This window comes from Drosophila innubila (genome assembly GCF_004354385.1).
Source record: "Drosophila innubila isolate TH190305 chromosome 2R unlocalized genomic scaffold, UK_Dinn_1.0 1_C_2R, whole genome shotgun sequence".
In the NCBI taxonomy this organism is placed as follows: domain Eukaryota; kingdom Metazoa; phylum Arthropoda; class Insecta; order Diptera; family Drosophilidae; genus Drosophila; species Drosophila innubila.
In genome coordinates, this window is record NW_022995374.1 from 13,970,959 (window position 1) to 13,987,517 (window position 16,559).

At 37.5% G+C, this 16,559-nt stretch overlaps 1 protein-coding gene across 1 annotated transcript; it reads left to right on the top strand.

Moving 5' to 3' along the window:
- The first annotated feature begins 9,120 nt into the window (after positions 1–9,120).
- Positions 9,121–16,354, top strand: LOC117782971 (putative mediator of RNA polymerase II transcription subunit 26). The gene is made up of 9 exons (XM_034620090.1): positions 9,121–9,193; positions 11,066–11,424; positions 11,998–12,359; positions 13,229–13,301; positions 13,368–14,218; positions 14,333–14,413; positions 15,325–15,697; positions 15,767–16,009; positions 16,107–16,354. Exons 2-9 carry the CDS (start codon positions 11,331–11,333, stop codon positions 16,271–16,273), a joined length of 2,244 nt encoding a protein of 747 aa, XP_034475981.1. The 5' UTR covers positions 9,121–9,193; positions 11,066–11,330; the 3' UTR covers positions 16,274–16,354.
- Positions 16,355–16,559: the final 205 nt, after the last annotated feature.

Below are 16,559 nucleotides of genomic sequence, written 5' to 3' on the forward strand. Positions count from 1 at the left end.
TTAACTTAAAATAAAATGCCATACAAGTTAAGGTTTTATATATAAACCATTATTTTTGACAAAAATTATTGAGTTGCTGAAAAGTGTATTTAGTATTCAGTTTATGGATCTCAGCTATTTTTGCATGCCATTTTTTTTTTTTTTTACGGAATTTCAGGTATGGTAGGTTTAATTTGTTTACACAATTCTTGCCACACAGCGAGTGGCATTTTGTTTGAGTTGAGCTCAGAAATGAGCAAAGAAAAATGCAAAGCAAATAAAATTACAAAATTGAAAACAACTTTAACTACTTAGAAAGTTTACTGGTTGGGAGTGTGTAACAATTAAACAGTAGCTAAAAAATAGTGACTAATGAGAAAAGTTTTTAAGCAACGGCATTAAAAAATCAAATAAAAATAAAATCAAATAAAAAATATATAACGAATAAAACTGTGCCAACTTGAACTTTTGTGTACTGTAACAATTGGCCAAAAAACTGAAAGTGTGCGCACCATAAAGCGAGTTGGCTAAAACATTGAATTTATTTCCATTACCCCATGTGTTGAGTACTGTTACTGCCCCAGTTCCTGCCCCGCCTTCCCTTCCTTTGGCGGCACTTATCAGCGCAAGAAAATCAGAAACTTTGACACAACTTCAACTGTAGCTGATAAGCATTGAAAGCGCTCATAATATCAAATACTTTGGACAAGTATTTCGCAATAAGGATATGGGACTAAAAGTTTCTGGCGACCTTTATGGGCATTCTGGGAACTTGGGGAGTTGGGGCATCTGGGTAGCTGGGACTGAGTAACGGCACGCGACTTCGTTTCAGTTGTTGTTTTGCCAGGCTTTAATTATACCCTGCAAAATGGACACCTGTCGGGTAGATTGAACAAAATTTAAACTAATTAATATTATCCTAGCTTTTCAAGCGGATAGATAATTTTTCCAATATTTTAGTCATGTCAATTTTTTGCATAAATATTTTATAGTATACTTTTCTGCACAGAGTACTTAAAGCGACTTTGATCGATCATACCCCAGTGCAAGTACATTTCACTTGACTTGTCTTTAAGTTTGCTGACAATATGATTAGGCTTTCCGTTGTGGCAATTGCTGCAATCGGTTTGACAGCGCATGCAAAGTGTGTGCCACATAAAGTGGCAGACACATTGAAGAGACATGCAACAATCAACATTAGATATGCGCATACATTCGACAACTTGCAAAAGTTTCCTTTGAAATTTACAATTCATGTATCACTGTGAGTGTGTGGTTGTGTGTGTTGGAAAGTTGGCAGTGCTTAGTTAGAGCCATTTGTTTGAGTTGCGGCCATAATTAAATTTACAGTTTGACAACTTTAAAATAATTTTACAGTCCGTTAAGCTGTGAGACCAAAAGTAAACTTTAAAATTGATTTTCAGCCATTTCGACTGACATTTGCGGCCACATTAGCTCATATATGCTTCGCCGGAAATGTGTAATGTATTTGCTTTGTGGCTATAATGAAATAAACTTGTCGCACGTTTGTCCATTATGTTTGGGACTCCATCTCCTGCCCCTGAACGTGTCTAAATGCTGTAGTCAAATGCAATAAATGTTGCCCGCAGCTGGCAGAGTGAAAATTTTCATTGGAAATTAAATTACGCATGAAACTTGTTTACAAATCCAAAGTTAATCCTTACTCAGTCATTCAGTCAGTTAGTCAGTCAGTGAGTCAGTGAGTCAGTGTGTCAGTCAGCCAGTCTGTTCCGTCCTGTCTTGCTCACATTAACCTTAATTAAGTGACAAACAACATCCGATGGAACGTTCAATGTTGTCCCTGTCCCTTTGAACCCAGAAGTTCGACTCGCTCTCTCTTCATTTACAGGCAATTGAATTTTAATAGGATTTCGCTTTGGTCCAAACTGACTGCTTGTCTGCCTGCCGCCTTTGGGCCACGTTAGCTGAGAAGTGTAGTCTTGCAGCTGCTGTTAACCTCTTTCTCCTTCTTCTCCTCTTTCTCCTTAGCTTCCTCTTTCGTCGATTGTCAAGTGTCCATTTGCATATTTGTCGTTTCAGTTTCGCAACTTTTGCGCCCTTTGGCTTTTACTTATTTTGTTCACTCGTAATTCGATTTATTTGCAATGCTCACAAATTTTTGGTGAAAGTGAAAAGATTTCTCCATAATTACGCTCTTTGTTTTAGCTTGTAGCTCTCTATATTTTTGTGCCAGGCATATTGAAGTTCGTTGCGGTTAATGCGGCCACAAGCCAGTTTAAGGGGTCTTAACGCATCATTTAAGCTGCTGACATCTGACCCAAGAGGGCACACGAGGGAACTAAGGAGCAATTTGAAGAAGACGATGTCTTATATAGAATTTCCCTTAATTAAAGATTAAATGTGCTAAATTGTGCGGCCTTTTGGCAGCTGAATTTGGCTTTAATACTCGAACTGATTGTTGTAGAGCAGCTGGACAATGTTTCCACATGCTGGCAGTCAGTCTTCCAATCCAGCCATCAATCAATCAATTACGCTTAGATGTGCGTCAGTACATAAGAGAATGGCAATAAAACGTGCCTCGAGTTCAGTTTTGTCAGCGAAATTTACGAGCAACTTTGCTAACAACAATGAATTGAAATTGAAATGTAACGTTACATTGTACAGCAACAAAAATCTTAGCCAACTTATCGCGCTTAAAGTTTTATTTTCTGATATAATCTATTTTTATTTTGGAAGCTTCACTACAAATCTCACTCTGAAGAGCAATTTAGAAATCATTTATTTTTAGATGGTCTCTTATAGTTTTTTTCCACAACTACTACTGGTATTATTAAATATGTTTTTGTAATTTGTTGTACATTTAGAAATCATCAAATAAACATTATTTAATAAGAGTCTCTTTTTTCTATGGTGACTATAAAATTTTAGTTTGAGTTGCAATTTACAACAATATAGATTTTAATCATTTTTAGTATACAATTTGTATCAATTTTTCGTATTTTATTTACATACTATATCATTGACTTTAGTTTTTTTTGTGTGTGTGAGTCTTTTGTATAAATGTTGCTGCTCATATATAATGCATTTTAAACAATATTTACCGTGTTTATTATTTACAGTTTTCATTTATTTAACAGACATGCTGCCACTGGTTTCCTTTGTCTGACAATACCCCATATCCCCCCGTACGATGCACTAAACTGCAAAACAATTATTTAACTGAAAAGCGTTTCATGTTGGCAGTTGGACAGTAAATCCTGCATTGAGGCTGGCAACAAAAGGAATAAGAGTAAACATTTTAAATGGAAAAAATATAATGCCGACAGATAAAGCGGCAATGGTATATTAGTATTTAGTTTGAAGCAATATTCATTAAGGATGATATAAAATTAAATGAGTTTAGTTTAATTGACTTACTGTTACTTAAATCCTATTATTTATAACAAACCTTCTATCGCAATATAATGCAACCCAATTAAAGGATTGCATTTGTGCATTTGTCAGGTTCTTAAAAGTATGCAAGGATTTTTTTGTATTGTTGCCGTTCAGCTTTTAAATTGTGGCGCGCAAGAGTATACTGCATAATTTATTGATGGCCGCCATTTTGACTCAGCAGAAAAGTAGGCAATGAAAATGTGAAACATTAATTTCTGCTGCAAATTTAAATAAAATAAATTAAAGCTTTTAAGTAAGTCGTGATTTATACACAGAGTAACTGCTAGTCGAGTACTTTATTAAAGTGCAATTTTATGGAGTTTAATCAGAGCCGCCACAGTTATTGCAGCCGCATGGCTAAGAGCGAGTTGTCACAGTTGCAATGGCCACCACATCATTATGAAGCTGCTGCAATACTTAAATACAAACAGTGCAGACTCACATACGCACACACAAATACACAAGATGAGTAGATACATTTATATACATGAGCGTATATTCCACATATAGTATCTTATGTGGGTAAAGTACGAGTACTCATACTCGTACTCGCACTTTTCATGGCTGTGGGAAATGCTGTTGTTGACACAATTCCATGCAGTGATTTCGCTGTGATTTCTGCACTCGCATTTTATTTACGAGCTTGCAATTTATCGAAGTTGGTTGCCATATGCCGCGTATTTCTTTTATTTAAGCTGTTTGCACATGGCCAATGTCACAATTGCAACTGCAGTTTGCAGTCTACACTTTTCAATTTCAGCTGCATTGTCCAAAAGTTTCAACAAGCTACCAATTAAAATGAGAGAAAGCGAGAAAGAAGAGAAAGGAAGTTCAGTTTACCATATGCTGCTGTTTTAATTGAATCAGCGTGTTGTTTATTAGCTGTCAAGCGGATCTTCATCTCAGGCAGCACATTCATTATGCCAGACATGCAACGAATGCAATAATAACAAACAATTATAATCTTGTTTTGTTCGCAATGAAAACAATTAGCGTGCTTTGCTCACATGGCGTATGCGTAATATACATACTTATGTGTATAAATTAAATTCCAATGGATCAATTACTAAATTATTAATCAATACATCGTGTCAGCATAATTACAAATTAATCCATTGCCGGCAATTGTCATTTTGACAACAGTTTAATACTTCAATTGTACACGTAGAATTCTCTGTCAGTCGTTTCTCACAATCTCATTTCGGCCAAGTATTGTGTCGGCACTTGCCCATAACTTCTATGGCAATTGAATTGCAGTTGTATCTGTGACATTTACACAGATTTATGCGCCATAAAACAAGGACTAGACTTCCACTTGCAACATACGAGACTCTGGTGAATGGCGCTGTCTTTTTTATGGTCGCCAATAAAAAGCCAACAATGGGTCGCACATTTGTTTATTCCAGGTACACGCACATACATAAATAAATACATGCAAACATACATTTATTACAAGCTCGTGTTTTATGTAGCTGCCAATAATTGTTGTTGGGCCTCGTCGAGCATTGCGCATTTGGCTAATTTTAATGCAAACCCGTTAATGCAAAGTAAACACAGTTGAATCAAATCTAAAGCCTCATTGTTTATCCAAGTTAATTGCTTACAGGTGGACCGCTAAATGTTTGCTTATTTGTTTATGGACCCTTCATTAAGAGCTCTGGGTTAGAAAAGGTTTGCCCTTGGTCATTTTACTCTGGTTTATTGTGTACGTGTATTTGGGTTTGTGTGCGAGTTTTTTTTTATTATCCTGGCGACATTCTAATTATGCTCAATGCATATTTCATAAGCCCAGGACTAAGAGTTTTAGCTCAAACGACAGCTAAGCCAAATTGGATACTCCACCCGGAGATTTAAGAATAAGTACATATATACACTCGTAACTATGGCACAACTGTCTGCCACGGCGTATCCGTCGAGTACTTCAACCGCAGGTGCGCTCACCATGCACTTTAATAAACTTCTTCAAAGTGCACAAAGTAACGCATTGTCTTAGAGCTAAGCTAAGTACGAGGGGAGCTACGCAAGTTGTTTATTATATTAATACTTTTACTTATAATAAAGCTTCATGTGATCATCAGAAATAATTCAATGAAATATTATAAAATGATCAATACAATGACAGCTTTTCGGATGAATTTAACTATCGTGTACTGAATTTATTCTAATAAAATGTTTCATTCTACTCAAAAAATGCAGAGCGATTTTTCTAGAAAAGTTTATTTAGAATATTCTTGGAAATAATGACACTTTTGATGCTCTAGTAATTTATCCATGTCATCATATTTTAAATTCAACAGAAATTCTAATTGAAATACCGAGGCTTCCCTAAAGGATTTTTCTTAAATTTATTTATTTCAACGTCAAAAGCAACAAAAGCTAGCTACGATATCGATAATTGAAACTCATCCCATTGATAAATTTGTATGGAATTCTTTACTTTACAATACTTTATAAGCCACTCACTTTGCTGGTAAATTGGAAATGCTCGCCGTGGGCTGATATGGCTGATATGACGGCTGAATGCCGATGCCAATGTCTTAGCCTTCTTGTTGGCCACTTGGCAGCTCTCTCGCTTCATAATTGCCATGGCAACGGCAACGGCAATGGCAACTTGCAACTTGCAACGCGCTTCTTGCAACGCGCTACTTGGAACTTTTTGCATTTTGTCTATAGTTACCAAACGCTGTTGTTATCAAATTGCTTTTAGTAATCTCTCATACTTTTCTTCTTTCTTTTGAAACTCGTTCCTTTATTTTCCCGTTGCCTCATCTAATGGTCGCCTCTTGCTTTAGTTTTTAACGCGATCCTTAATTGCAGGTACTTTTAGATAAGTTTTTCACTTTTCTTTTGAAATTGCAATTAATGTTATTCTTTTTCTTTGTAATTAAAATGGGCAAATGATTTGATTTCAGGTTTACGCTTTTAATACACACTTTTCTTTTAATCAGGCTCATTGGGTGGGTCATTTCAATGCAACAACAATAATACTAAGATAAGAATGCCTTTTGAGGATAATAATGAAAAGTTTTTGTGATACAACTGGGTGACCATTTTGTTGGAAGTTTACACAAGTTTCCAAATGTGTGGATTGCAAGTTTGTTTGTCAACTTTAGGCCAAAACTTGCCGCATTCTTAGCACTCCATTTAAGCACTTTTATCATGCCAAGCATATTTTTGTGCAACAATTTCCCATGCTTTTGTTTTCAATTCAATGGAAAATAAATAAATAAACAAAATGCGTTTAAATTGCCATTAGCTTGGCTTTAACCAAAGTTAAAATATAAATTTAATTGCAATTGTAGCGATTTATTGCGGTTTATTTCATTTGAAATTCAGATATGGAGTCGAAGCTATAAATCAACTAAGCCATGTTAATTAAATTAAATGCAGCTTTTGCGGTTAGCCTGCCAAAAGTAAATTGGCCTAAAACTGCTCTTAATGAATGCAGCATGCAAAGTGTTTTGTTTTGTTTGCATTTCAACGAGAGGCAAATCTGGCATTAGCTCTTTCAATGCCATTGACAAGTGTCTGCAACGGCAGCTTGCCACAACGTTTGCTGTCCAATTTGCATAAAGTGAAAAGTGCTGCTGCACAGTGGAACAAGTGCATGATGATGGGAGGAAGTGTGTGTCAAATATACGGGTACTCGTATTTTAAACATTTTAAATATTTACATACGGCATTTGCATTTACAGGCCCCAAACTTTGTTCTAGCTGTTGACCTCGTCCCCAAAGAGGGAAGAGACTCCCTATTCTACATAAGACAAAGGCTGTCCTTTAGAATTTATAATTGTTATTTAATTTGCATAAACTTAAGACCTGCTTAACCCTCTGCTAACCCCCTGTAACACCCCCTCTCTAGCCTTAAATAGAAATTTATACACATGTCCAACAAAATGAATCATTTTTCTGGCCTTCACAACCACACACAGCTGAGTTTCTAGCTAATTTATAAATCTTTTGTGCAAGTAAAATTTTAATACAAATTTATTTTAATATTTATGACTTAACTTTGTAACATTTTCCTTAAAGCGGTCTCAGCAAAGGGTTTGAATGAGAATCATAATAAATACGATTATTATGCCCAATAAAATGAAACAAAGGCATTTGACAGTTTTATTAAATTTCGGCCGAGCTCGGCCTCGTTGTAATTCATAGCTTAATATTTATGTATTCGGGTGTCCTAGAAGAAAGGAGGGTAGGTGGGGTAATCGGAATTGGTTGCTTTAAAACAATTACTCAAGTGATTTCGTTTCTTGAGCGAAACTTATTTAGAATTGAAAGAAGAAGTCGTCAGTCTGTCGTGAATTTTAAGATTAAAGAGCATAACGAATATTATTAAAGAAAAGCACAGTTATTTTAGATGTGCCGAATATAAAATGTTAATTTTTATTCCCTTTTTAAAATATGTGTACTTTCATTTATATGACCAATATCTTCTTCAACTATGATTTAAATTGGTAGAGTATAAATCAGAAATAGTTAAATATATAGAAGCATTTAAATTTAAAAATCCTTGGCAATTGTTTAAAGCGACTTTTCAAATTATTAAATTACAATTGGAAAATATTATATGAATTTATAATTAAATTTTGTATATTCCAGGCAAATTTGATTTGATAAATTGTAAGCAAATATTTTATTGCAGATAAATTATTATGGGCATAAAATATGCCCAACAAAATATGTCAAGCTGTTATGACTTGTAATGCCACATAGATGGCTCGCCTATCCATGATGCTGTTGTTGTTATTGTTGTTATTGCCTGTGTGGCAATTGACATTTTTCAGATGTCAAGGCACATTGATTTCCGTTTAGTTGGCTGACTTTTCGGGTGAGAGGGGAAGATCGGAAAGAGATCGATTTGGCATGGTGTTACACATTTATGACATATCTATGCCATATATCAAATGGCATATAAGTCGGATAGAATCCTCGTACATCTGTGCCAACTGTTGCGTATGTGATTCAGGACAGCATAAATTTATATTTGTAATACTCGTATTTGGAGCTTGACAGCGACACTTGATGAATATGAAAATGATTGTTATGAGCATTTTATGTAAATGCAAGCACATGAAATTTATAAAAGAAATTAGCAGCTGAAAAAGTCTACAAGACGGAAGCAAAGAAAACACAATGGAAAATAAGGCTGAAACGCAGGCGGCAACTGTTGACAGTTATCCTGACACAAACACGCATTGTCATGTCTAACAAGCGACAGCCTTAGTGTCTGTCTCTGTCTTCGTCTCCGTCTCAGTCTCAACTTCACATCGCCTGTCAGTCAGCCTCAGTCAAAGTTATGTGTGTGTCAGGACATATTTACATACTCGTATTTAAACTCGGTATGTGTGTGTGTGGTCACTGAACTGTTGCAATGTTAACGCTTTATGTGTGGCAACATGCCTACAGGCGACCCAAAATGCAATTTGCCTCAAAAGAGCAGGAAAAAATGGCGGCAAGAACTGGCTGCACTAAACTGAATCATTTTAATGCAATTTACATATAGTTCGCACACACACACACACACAAATACAACTCACAACAAGTAGTTAACAGTGACTGTTAACAGTCTGTTAAGAACATCTCTCAATCTAGCTGTGTTTAACGCACAAAACTCATTCATAAAAACCAAACCAGAGAGCAGACAAACTCTCTCTGAGAGCACAGAGAGAGAGAGAGAATTTCTTGGCCAAGTTGGATGCTGTTACCGTGTTGCTTTTGGCCAGAATATAAATAAGCAGTGCACAGCATCAAGCGGCTACAGTGGGCGACGGAACGTGAAGCCTGTGTGACGGTTGATTCAACTCAGTTATTACGTAGCCGCCGCGTGTGACAGACAACCTAATAGACAGACAGCCAATTCGTCTGTCTGAGTGCGTTTTTTGTGTGTTGTGTGGAGACATAAAAATAAACTTCATATAATACATTCACTCTCTGCATGTGATTAACAACAAATTTAATTATATAATTAACCTAAAGTTTTAAGTAAAGGCAAACAAAATTGCACGTGTGTGTGTGTCCATAGTGCATATGAATAGCAATTTAATCTGTCGCTGGACCCGTGTAGCGGAAATTGTGACAAATTAAAAGTGTATAAAATATTGCATATGTGCCACCGACTAATGGAGTTGTGTCTGGATTCTCTAGTGTCTGGCAATCTAACTAAAAGTTATTAAACTTGCTTCACACTCACCGCTTTGTTGTTAGCGACAGTCGAGTGTCTGTGAGTGTGAGTGCGTGTATGTGTCTGAGTGTGTGTGAGTGTCTGGGCACTGCGCTAATTTCTCACACTTCAAACGTCTGGCAATGAATTTCCGTTTTGCCTTTTACGGGATGCTTTCACCTCGCTCACGTTCTGATTTCCTGTTTTTGGCTATTTTTTTTTTGCTTTTTGCTCTGGCTTTTCACTTCCGCATGCCGCTGGCGAATTGTTTAGCTCAAGTGTTTTGTGCTTGCTTCTGTCCTTTATCAACTTGGTCCTCCCTTAATTCATCTCCATCTCTCTATCTATCTCTCTCTCTCTCTCTCACTCTCTTTGTCTGCCTTTTGTGCCATAAATTAGGCACTCTGACAGTGCATTTACCTTCGCATTGTTTGCCGATAAACACTTTATGCGAATTTGAGCTCTACATTAGCGCTTTGGATTTGACTTTGTCTACGACTCTGGCTGCCAATCCATTCAGCATTACGCTCTGTTAGCTCTTCATACCATAACTGATAGTTTTACTGTGCTGACAGTAGTAAATGACTTAAAGAGATTTTACTATTACATAGTAAATCAAATCAAAATCATTATACATTCAATCAGTTTCCTAACGAACATTTCATAAACTAATTTCATAAGTACTATAAAGTATAATATGGGTAAATATTTTGATAATTAAGTTGAAGCTCATAAATTTGTTGGTATAATCATTGCATTAATTAGTATGCCAAGAAGATGATTCGTAATCGACAATTTAAACTTGGCCAACACTTTCAATGTTATTCAACGTTTTGTTAACGTTTTGCTGAAGGGCAACAGTTGAAGTACTAGAGAAGTGAAGCCACAGCGATTGCTTCTGATTAGTTAATGGCGTTTATTTCATTTCAAATTGTTTGCCACACTCTGGCAGCTGCCGTTCTCTTGTTTGCCTCAACTTCTACCCGAGTTACGTGAGGCACGTAGCGGGATGGCGAGAAAACACTTGTTGGTTGGGATGGTTTTAGTTGGTTTTTAGCTGGGGTTGCCTGGCACGTAGCAAGGAGGCCAAATCACAGTTGTGCGATTACCAACTTGCTATGAATGAATTGAATACGAGCAATGGGTATGGTAATTGAAGTAAAGATTAAAGTAACAGCACTAGAGTAATAAATTGCTTGAAAAAAAACTGTTGCCTACTTATGCGGCTAGCGGAAATAGGATGCACTTAAGAAAATGTTGCCTACTTTTGAGGTCAGTCAAGGAAGACTTTAAGCAAAAAAGTGTTGCCTACCTTTAAGGGCAGCAGAAATAGCTTCAAGTTTAAAAAGCATTGCCTACTTTTGAGAGCAGTTGAAAAATAAGATATATAAAAACGGTTGCCTACTTTTAAGCGCAATGGCAATAAATTTCTCACAACGTGTGAAAATTGTAGTGTGAGTGCGCTGGTGTTCATATGATAAAAATAACAACAAAATCCTACAGCTAACAAACAACTGCAACACTTGTACCAAAATAAACAACCACAACAACCATAACGACAACTGTAACCTGTGTGTGCGAAGGTTGCGTGTTTATTTTGGAAAGAATGTGCGACTTAGTGCAAGAAATCCACGAATAAGCAATATAACTGCGAAACAAACGAAGAAACCAAACGAAACGTAACGAGAAACGAAAAGTGAAAGAAGAGAAAACGTTAAGCAAAACGTCAAATTCCAGCGGGATTTATTAGCAGAGGGGGGCAGCAGCCATGACAAGCATCAATTGCGTGTGGTTTTGTTTGCTGCTCTGCCACAGCTGCAACATATTTGGATTACTTCGTCTCGAACAGCACTTTGCCGAGGGTGAGTCCTTAAATCTTAAAGACTTTCCCACATACACATATTTTATAGCCACAAAATGAAATCTGTGCCAAAAATAAACAGGAAAAAAAAGAAATTCGAAGCTCGAAATGTGTTTTATATTTTAACATTTGTGATTTGACGTTCAACATTTTATGTCATAATGAGCGCAGCCTTTTGATTTAATGACAAATGCCATGGGCGGCCATAAAACGCATATACACTTATATTCTTTCTGTATGTGTTTGTGTTCGCGTTTTATGCGCGCTTTTGATTTATTTCCAAGTGCTTTGCCATTTTTTATGATAATTTATCAAAAAAAAAGTGAGCACGAGTCGAGTTTATGGCCAACACGTTGCATATCGAAAAAGGTGGCAACAGCCTGCTGATTGCAGCTTAGCCCCTAATAATACGCCACAAAATGGTTTTAGACCAAGTTAGTAAACCTTTAAGCAACAACACCACTTGAATGCTTAATGCCAAAATAGAATGCCAAAAGCACAACTCAACAACGGCTTATTTCGCCTTTTTGCCTTTCTTTTCCGCCCTACCTACCTTCCGTCCTTTAACGTTTAGCTCTGCCCTTTGAGTACTTAGAGGAGCACGAGGATGACTTCAACTACGACCTGGACGAAGCGCAATCCCAGGCCAAATACGATGCACGTCTACTCTCCGAGCAAATGTTGAGCGACGCTGAGCTCCAACAAAGAGCAGACATCGAATCCGGCATCAGCTACAACTCCAACGTTGACGCCAACGCCAACGCCAACGCCAACTCCAATGCCAACATTAAGGCCAACTCGCAGTCTGGGTCTGACAACAGAGAGCAGTCGGCAGCTGGTTTCGTTGACTCCACGGCAGCTGAGGATGACTTGGAGCCACATAGCAGAGCTGCGGCGTGTTTTACAAATGGCCACAAGTACACACATGGACAGAAGGTATGCGATACCAATATGTGTGTGAGTGTGTGTGTGAGTGTGTATATGTGTGTCTATCATTTTATTCCCCTTTGGCTTGTGCACATTTGCCACACCTGTGTGTATGTTTTACCTTTACGAATATTCATCTGCGGTTTATGTTTTCTTTAGTTTTCAGCTGTGACTTGTGGGTATTACGACTTTATGACTCTGTCAGTCTTTGCTTTTATTGTTAGATTTATAGCAAGATTAGTATTATTGCAACAGCTACACATCGCTTTATTTCTCGATATCAACTCTGTAGCTATTCTATGTCACTTTGAACATTTTATTTTTATCATAAAAGAAAGACAATTTATGCATTTAGTTTTGATTAATTTTGATTATTTTTGAATTTATGTTCACTTCTTACTATCGTATATTCTTCGCTCTCATGATTATTTAGAATAAAAGCTCCTTCAACAGCCCACTTTATATCTTTTTCGTCCAGCAAAAATACGAGAAGTATAATAAGAGCAAATTACTTCTCTTTTTTTTCAAACAAAAATTGCTATTCAGAAGTTTATGTTAAATTATTAAATTTATGACTTTTTCAGCTTAAAGAGAGTTTTAGCAGATAATGATGTCTGCGTGTCTATTCCAGCACAAGCTTGTAGATTCATGTTGTAAACCGTTTTCAGAGACATGTGTAACTGTATTAATTTCAAAGCATTTCGACTCTTTAGCTCACAAAAAAATAGACAAAAAATATTTGTAACTCTACAAACAACGTGACACAAACCATGTTTTTTTTTTTAAGTTTTTTTTTAACTCATGTTTAGGTGTACTCTTTTTGTATTTTAAAATTTTTTATTTATTTTGTATGTGTATTTTCTCTCTTTTTGTGGCAGGTGCCGCGTTTGGATGCCTGTGAGGTTTGCCTCTGCATGGACGGTGAAATCTTTTGCTGGTGGGAGAAATGCGGTTAGTTTGAATTGAGTTTTATGAGTTAATGCTAGATGAAAGTTTTCTGGTCGTTCTGGTTTGCAGATAAGGCGACTGTAAACAGCGCTGCAGCTGGGGGAGACTATTCAGATCCGTATCGACATGAGACCACAACGCGAAAATCAACAAAACTGCATAAAACGGAGAGGAAAGTTGGCAAGCGGCATAAGCATCACAAGAATCAAAAGAATTTTAATGACTATGAAGTTTACCATAGCCGTCAGCAGGCGACGGATTATAAAAAGCCAGACATAAAGCAACAAAAACAAAGGAGCAACGATGCCAGCCACAGCAGCAACTATAATATAATCAAGCAACATAAACACGAACAGCAGCAGCAGCTAAAGTTGGCAACACCAGAGTCCCAGCAACAGCAGCAACAGCAACAACAGCAACAACAGCAGTTGCCAAAGCCACAACTGCAGCAACTTCATGTGGTGGCAGTAACAGCTGTTAATCAGGCTGCAAAGGAAGCGCATTATCAGCACCAATTGCCAACGCCTCAACAGCAACAGCAACAGCAACTTGAGCAAGGGCATGAGCTGCAGACACACGAGCAACAGCAACAACATTTACATACCCATCAACCGCATTCGTCCAGCAAGATTTTGAATTTTCCCGAAAACTTGCCGGCTCTTCTTTATTATGACTACAAGACCGAGGAGCATGAACATCATCAGCATCAGCATCATCAGCAGCATTTGCTGCATGAAAAGCAGCGACAGCAGCAACAACAACGCTTGCAACAGCAACAGCAGCAGCAACAGCAACAACAGCAGCTACAAAAGGCGAACCCAGACGTTGAACTCGGCACAGACTTGGGCAATGATAAAAACTTTGATGAGGCGGAAACCGACAGCGATATTTTGCCAGAGCCACCAACAAAGCGACCAACAAAGCCAACAACAACCACATCTACAACGAGCAGAGACAGCATCAACAGTCAGAGCAGCAGCAGCACTCACAGCAGCAATGGCAACGGCAACGGCAACAACAAGGCGACAACAATAGCTGTGGCAGCAACAATTGAAATGATGACAACGCCGCGTAGCGAACATGCTGCCACTGTGGTTGCCATGGCCAATACAAATGTGAGTATTAAACCACTCGAGCAGCAGCAAATTTCACTGGTTGCAGTTTGGTGTCAAGTGATTGCTGCTGTTTAAGTTTTTAAAATCCCCCTTTATTTCAAATGCCCTGCCAAAGAGTTGACCAGTCTTGGAAGAAGGCGTGTCAGAGCTGAGAAAATATATATAATCCTCTTTGGATCGCTAAAAACAATAAAATAAAAATATAAAAAATTTAATTTGAAATCTGCGAGTAATCAAACTTTTCGTATTGATTTATTTATTTAAATTCATCTAAATTCAACCATTTTAATGAAAACTAAACAAAAAATACAACATTTGAGCATAACTAGTTCAATAATTAATAACAAAATAATAATAAAAGACTTATAAATTATTTAAAATGAAAAAATAAATAGAAAACAACTTTTTTTGCTACATATACAGAGCTAAAAATAAAAAACAGAAAAATACAATTTAACATAAGTAGCTGCATTAAAAAGAATCAGCTAAATAACAGATTTTGTTGCATAAATCGATCTACAAATTAGTTTTGTTAAGAAAGCCTTTAATTTTTAACTAAAATTTATAATCACGCTTTATCTGCTAGGGAATACAGAAATCGGTTTGTCAATAAAATCCATTCTTTCTAGTTAAGTATCGTCCAGTTTATGAGACATAACTTAGAGCAATCTGTAGTCCGTTGCTTTTTGCAATAGAATTTTTCATGCACGACTCGTTTTATTATTTATTTCATTTTAATGCTTATGAAAGATTCCATTCCTTCAATGGAAAGAAAAACCAAAATGGAAAAAAAGAAAAGTTGCCAAGTTTATGAAGAATATTTAGTATCCATTAGCCTGGGCGGAGATTGTGGGGGGTGTGAGCTGTGGGCAACCATTAAATTGCGTATACATATTTACTTGGTGTTGTAGCTGGAACAAGTGCAACATCGAGCTGAGGAAATTGAGGACACTGACGATGCATTTCATCGTTGGCTGACATCGACGGAACTCAATGTTGACAGTACAAACACGCTTGACGATAACTTGCCAGCCGTTGCTGTTGAGCAGGAAACGCCAGCATCAACAATAATCGATGATGTTGGCGTTAACAGCAGCGGCAGCAGCAGCAATGGCAGCATTGCTGTCAATCCGAAAGACAATGGCAACAGGCACGGCAACAACATAGCTGACAATGCGGATGCCGTGTTCTTTCGTAGCTCGTACAATGATTACAGCAGTGAATTCAATGGCAGCGTTGTCAATATTGACATTACACTAACTGCAGTCGATGTGCATCCAAAACACCCACATCAGCAACAGCAACAACAGCAACAGCAGCAACAGCAACAGGAGCCCAAAGCTGCTGCCAATGGGCAAACGGATTTAATTGCAAATGACAACCAAACGTCAGACGTTAACGTTGCTGAAAGACAAGCAACAATGCAGTCAACGGCAACAACGGCAGCAACATCAACAGCAGCTACAACAACATTATCGTTGCCGTTTGTAGCCATCAGCAGCAGTGGCAGCAATCAGCACAGCGTGCCGCCCTACACGCTGACAACGATTATAACAACAACGCCATTGGCCACGGGGCGTATGTGCAATGTGTTGGGTAAGTTGGCAAGTCAACAATGGCAACGACAACAATCTCTATCTTTCCACAATCCATCTCTCCCTTTGCTCATCATCACCCTCTCTCACATTTCTAGGCAAATTGTATAAAATTGGGGAAATTCTGCCACAGGACACCGGCAACTGCTTGCAATGCATTTGCACCGATGCCGTGACACCTGATGAGCTGCCCAGTGTCACCTGCAGTCCGCACAATTGTCCGCCGCTCGTTCTGCCGGATCTGTTCGATGCGACTGGTTACTGAGGTTACGGGTATGTGCTGTAAGTTGCCACCAACCCAAATGCAATTTTGGATGGTTAATTCGAAAACGAAATGCAAGAAAATTACAATTAATTAAATCAAAAACGAAATGAAAATTAAATGGAAAAATATACATATATACACAAGTATATTTAATTGAATTTTAATTGGACTTGATTCAATGTGGGCATACATTAAAATTTTCAACTACAGCAAAAACAACTCGCACGAAACTAATTAAACAAAAGTACACTTACACACTCGCATAAACAGACGTTCACTCACACAC

Coding starts and splice junctions, on each gene's coding strand:
- LOC117782971 (XM_034620090.1), top strand. CDS start 11,331: ATGACAAGCATCAATTGCGTGTGGTTTTGTTTGCTGCTCTGCCACAGC. Junction 12,360..13,228: donor AGTACACACATGGACAGAAG/GTATGCGATACC, acceptor TTTTTGTGGCAG/GTGCCGCGTTTGGATGCCTG. Junction 13,302..13,367: donor TTGCTGGTGGGAGAAATGCG/GTTAGTTTGAAT, acceptor TCTGGTTTGCAG/ATAAGGCGACTGTAAACAGC.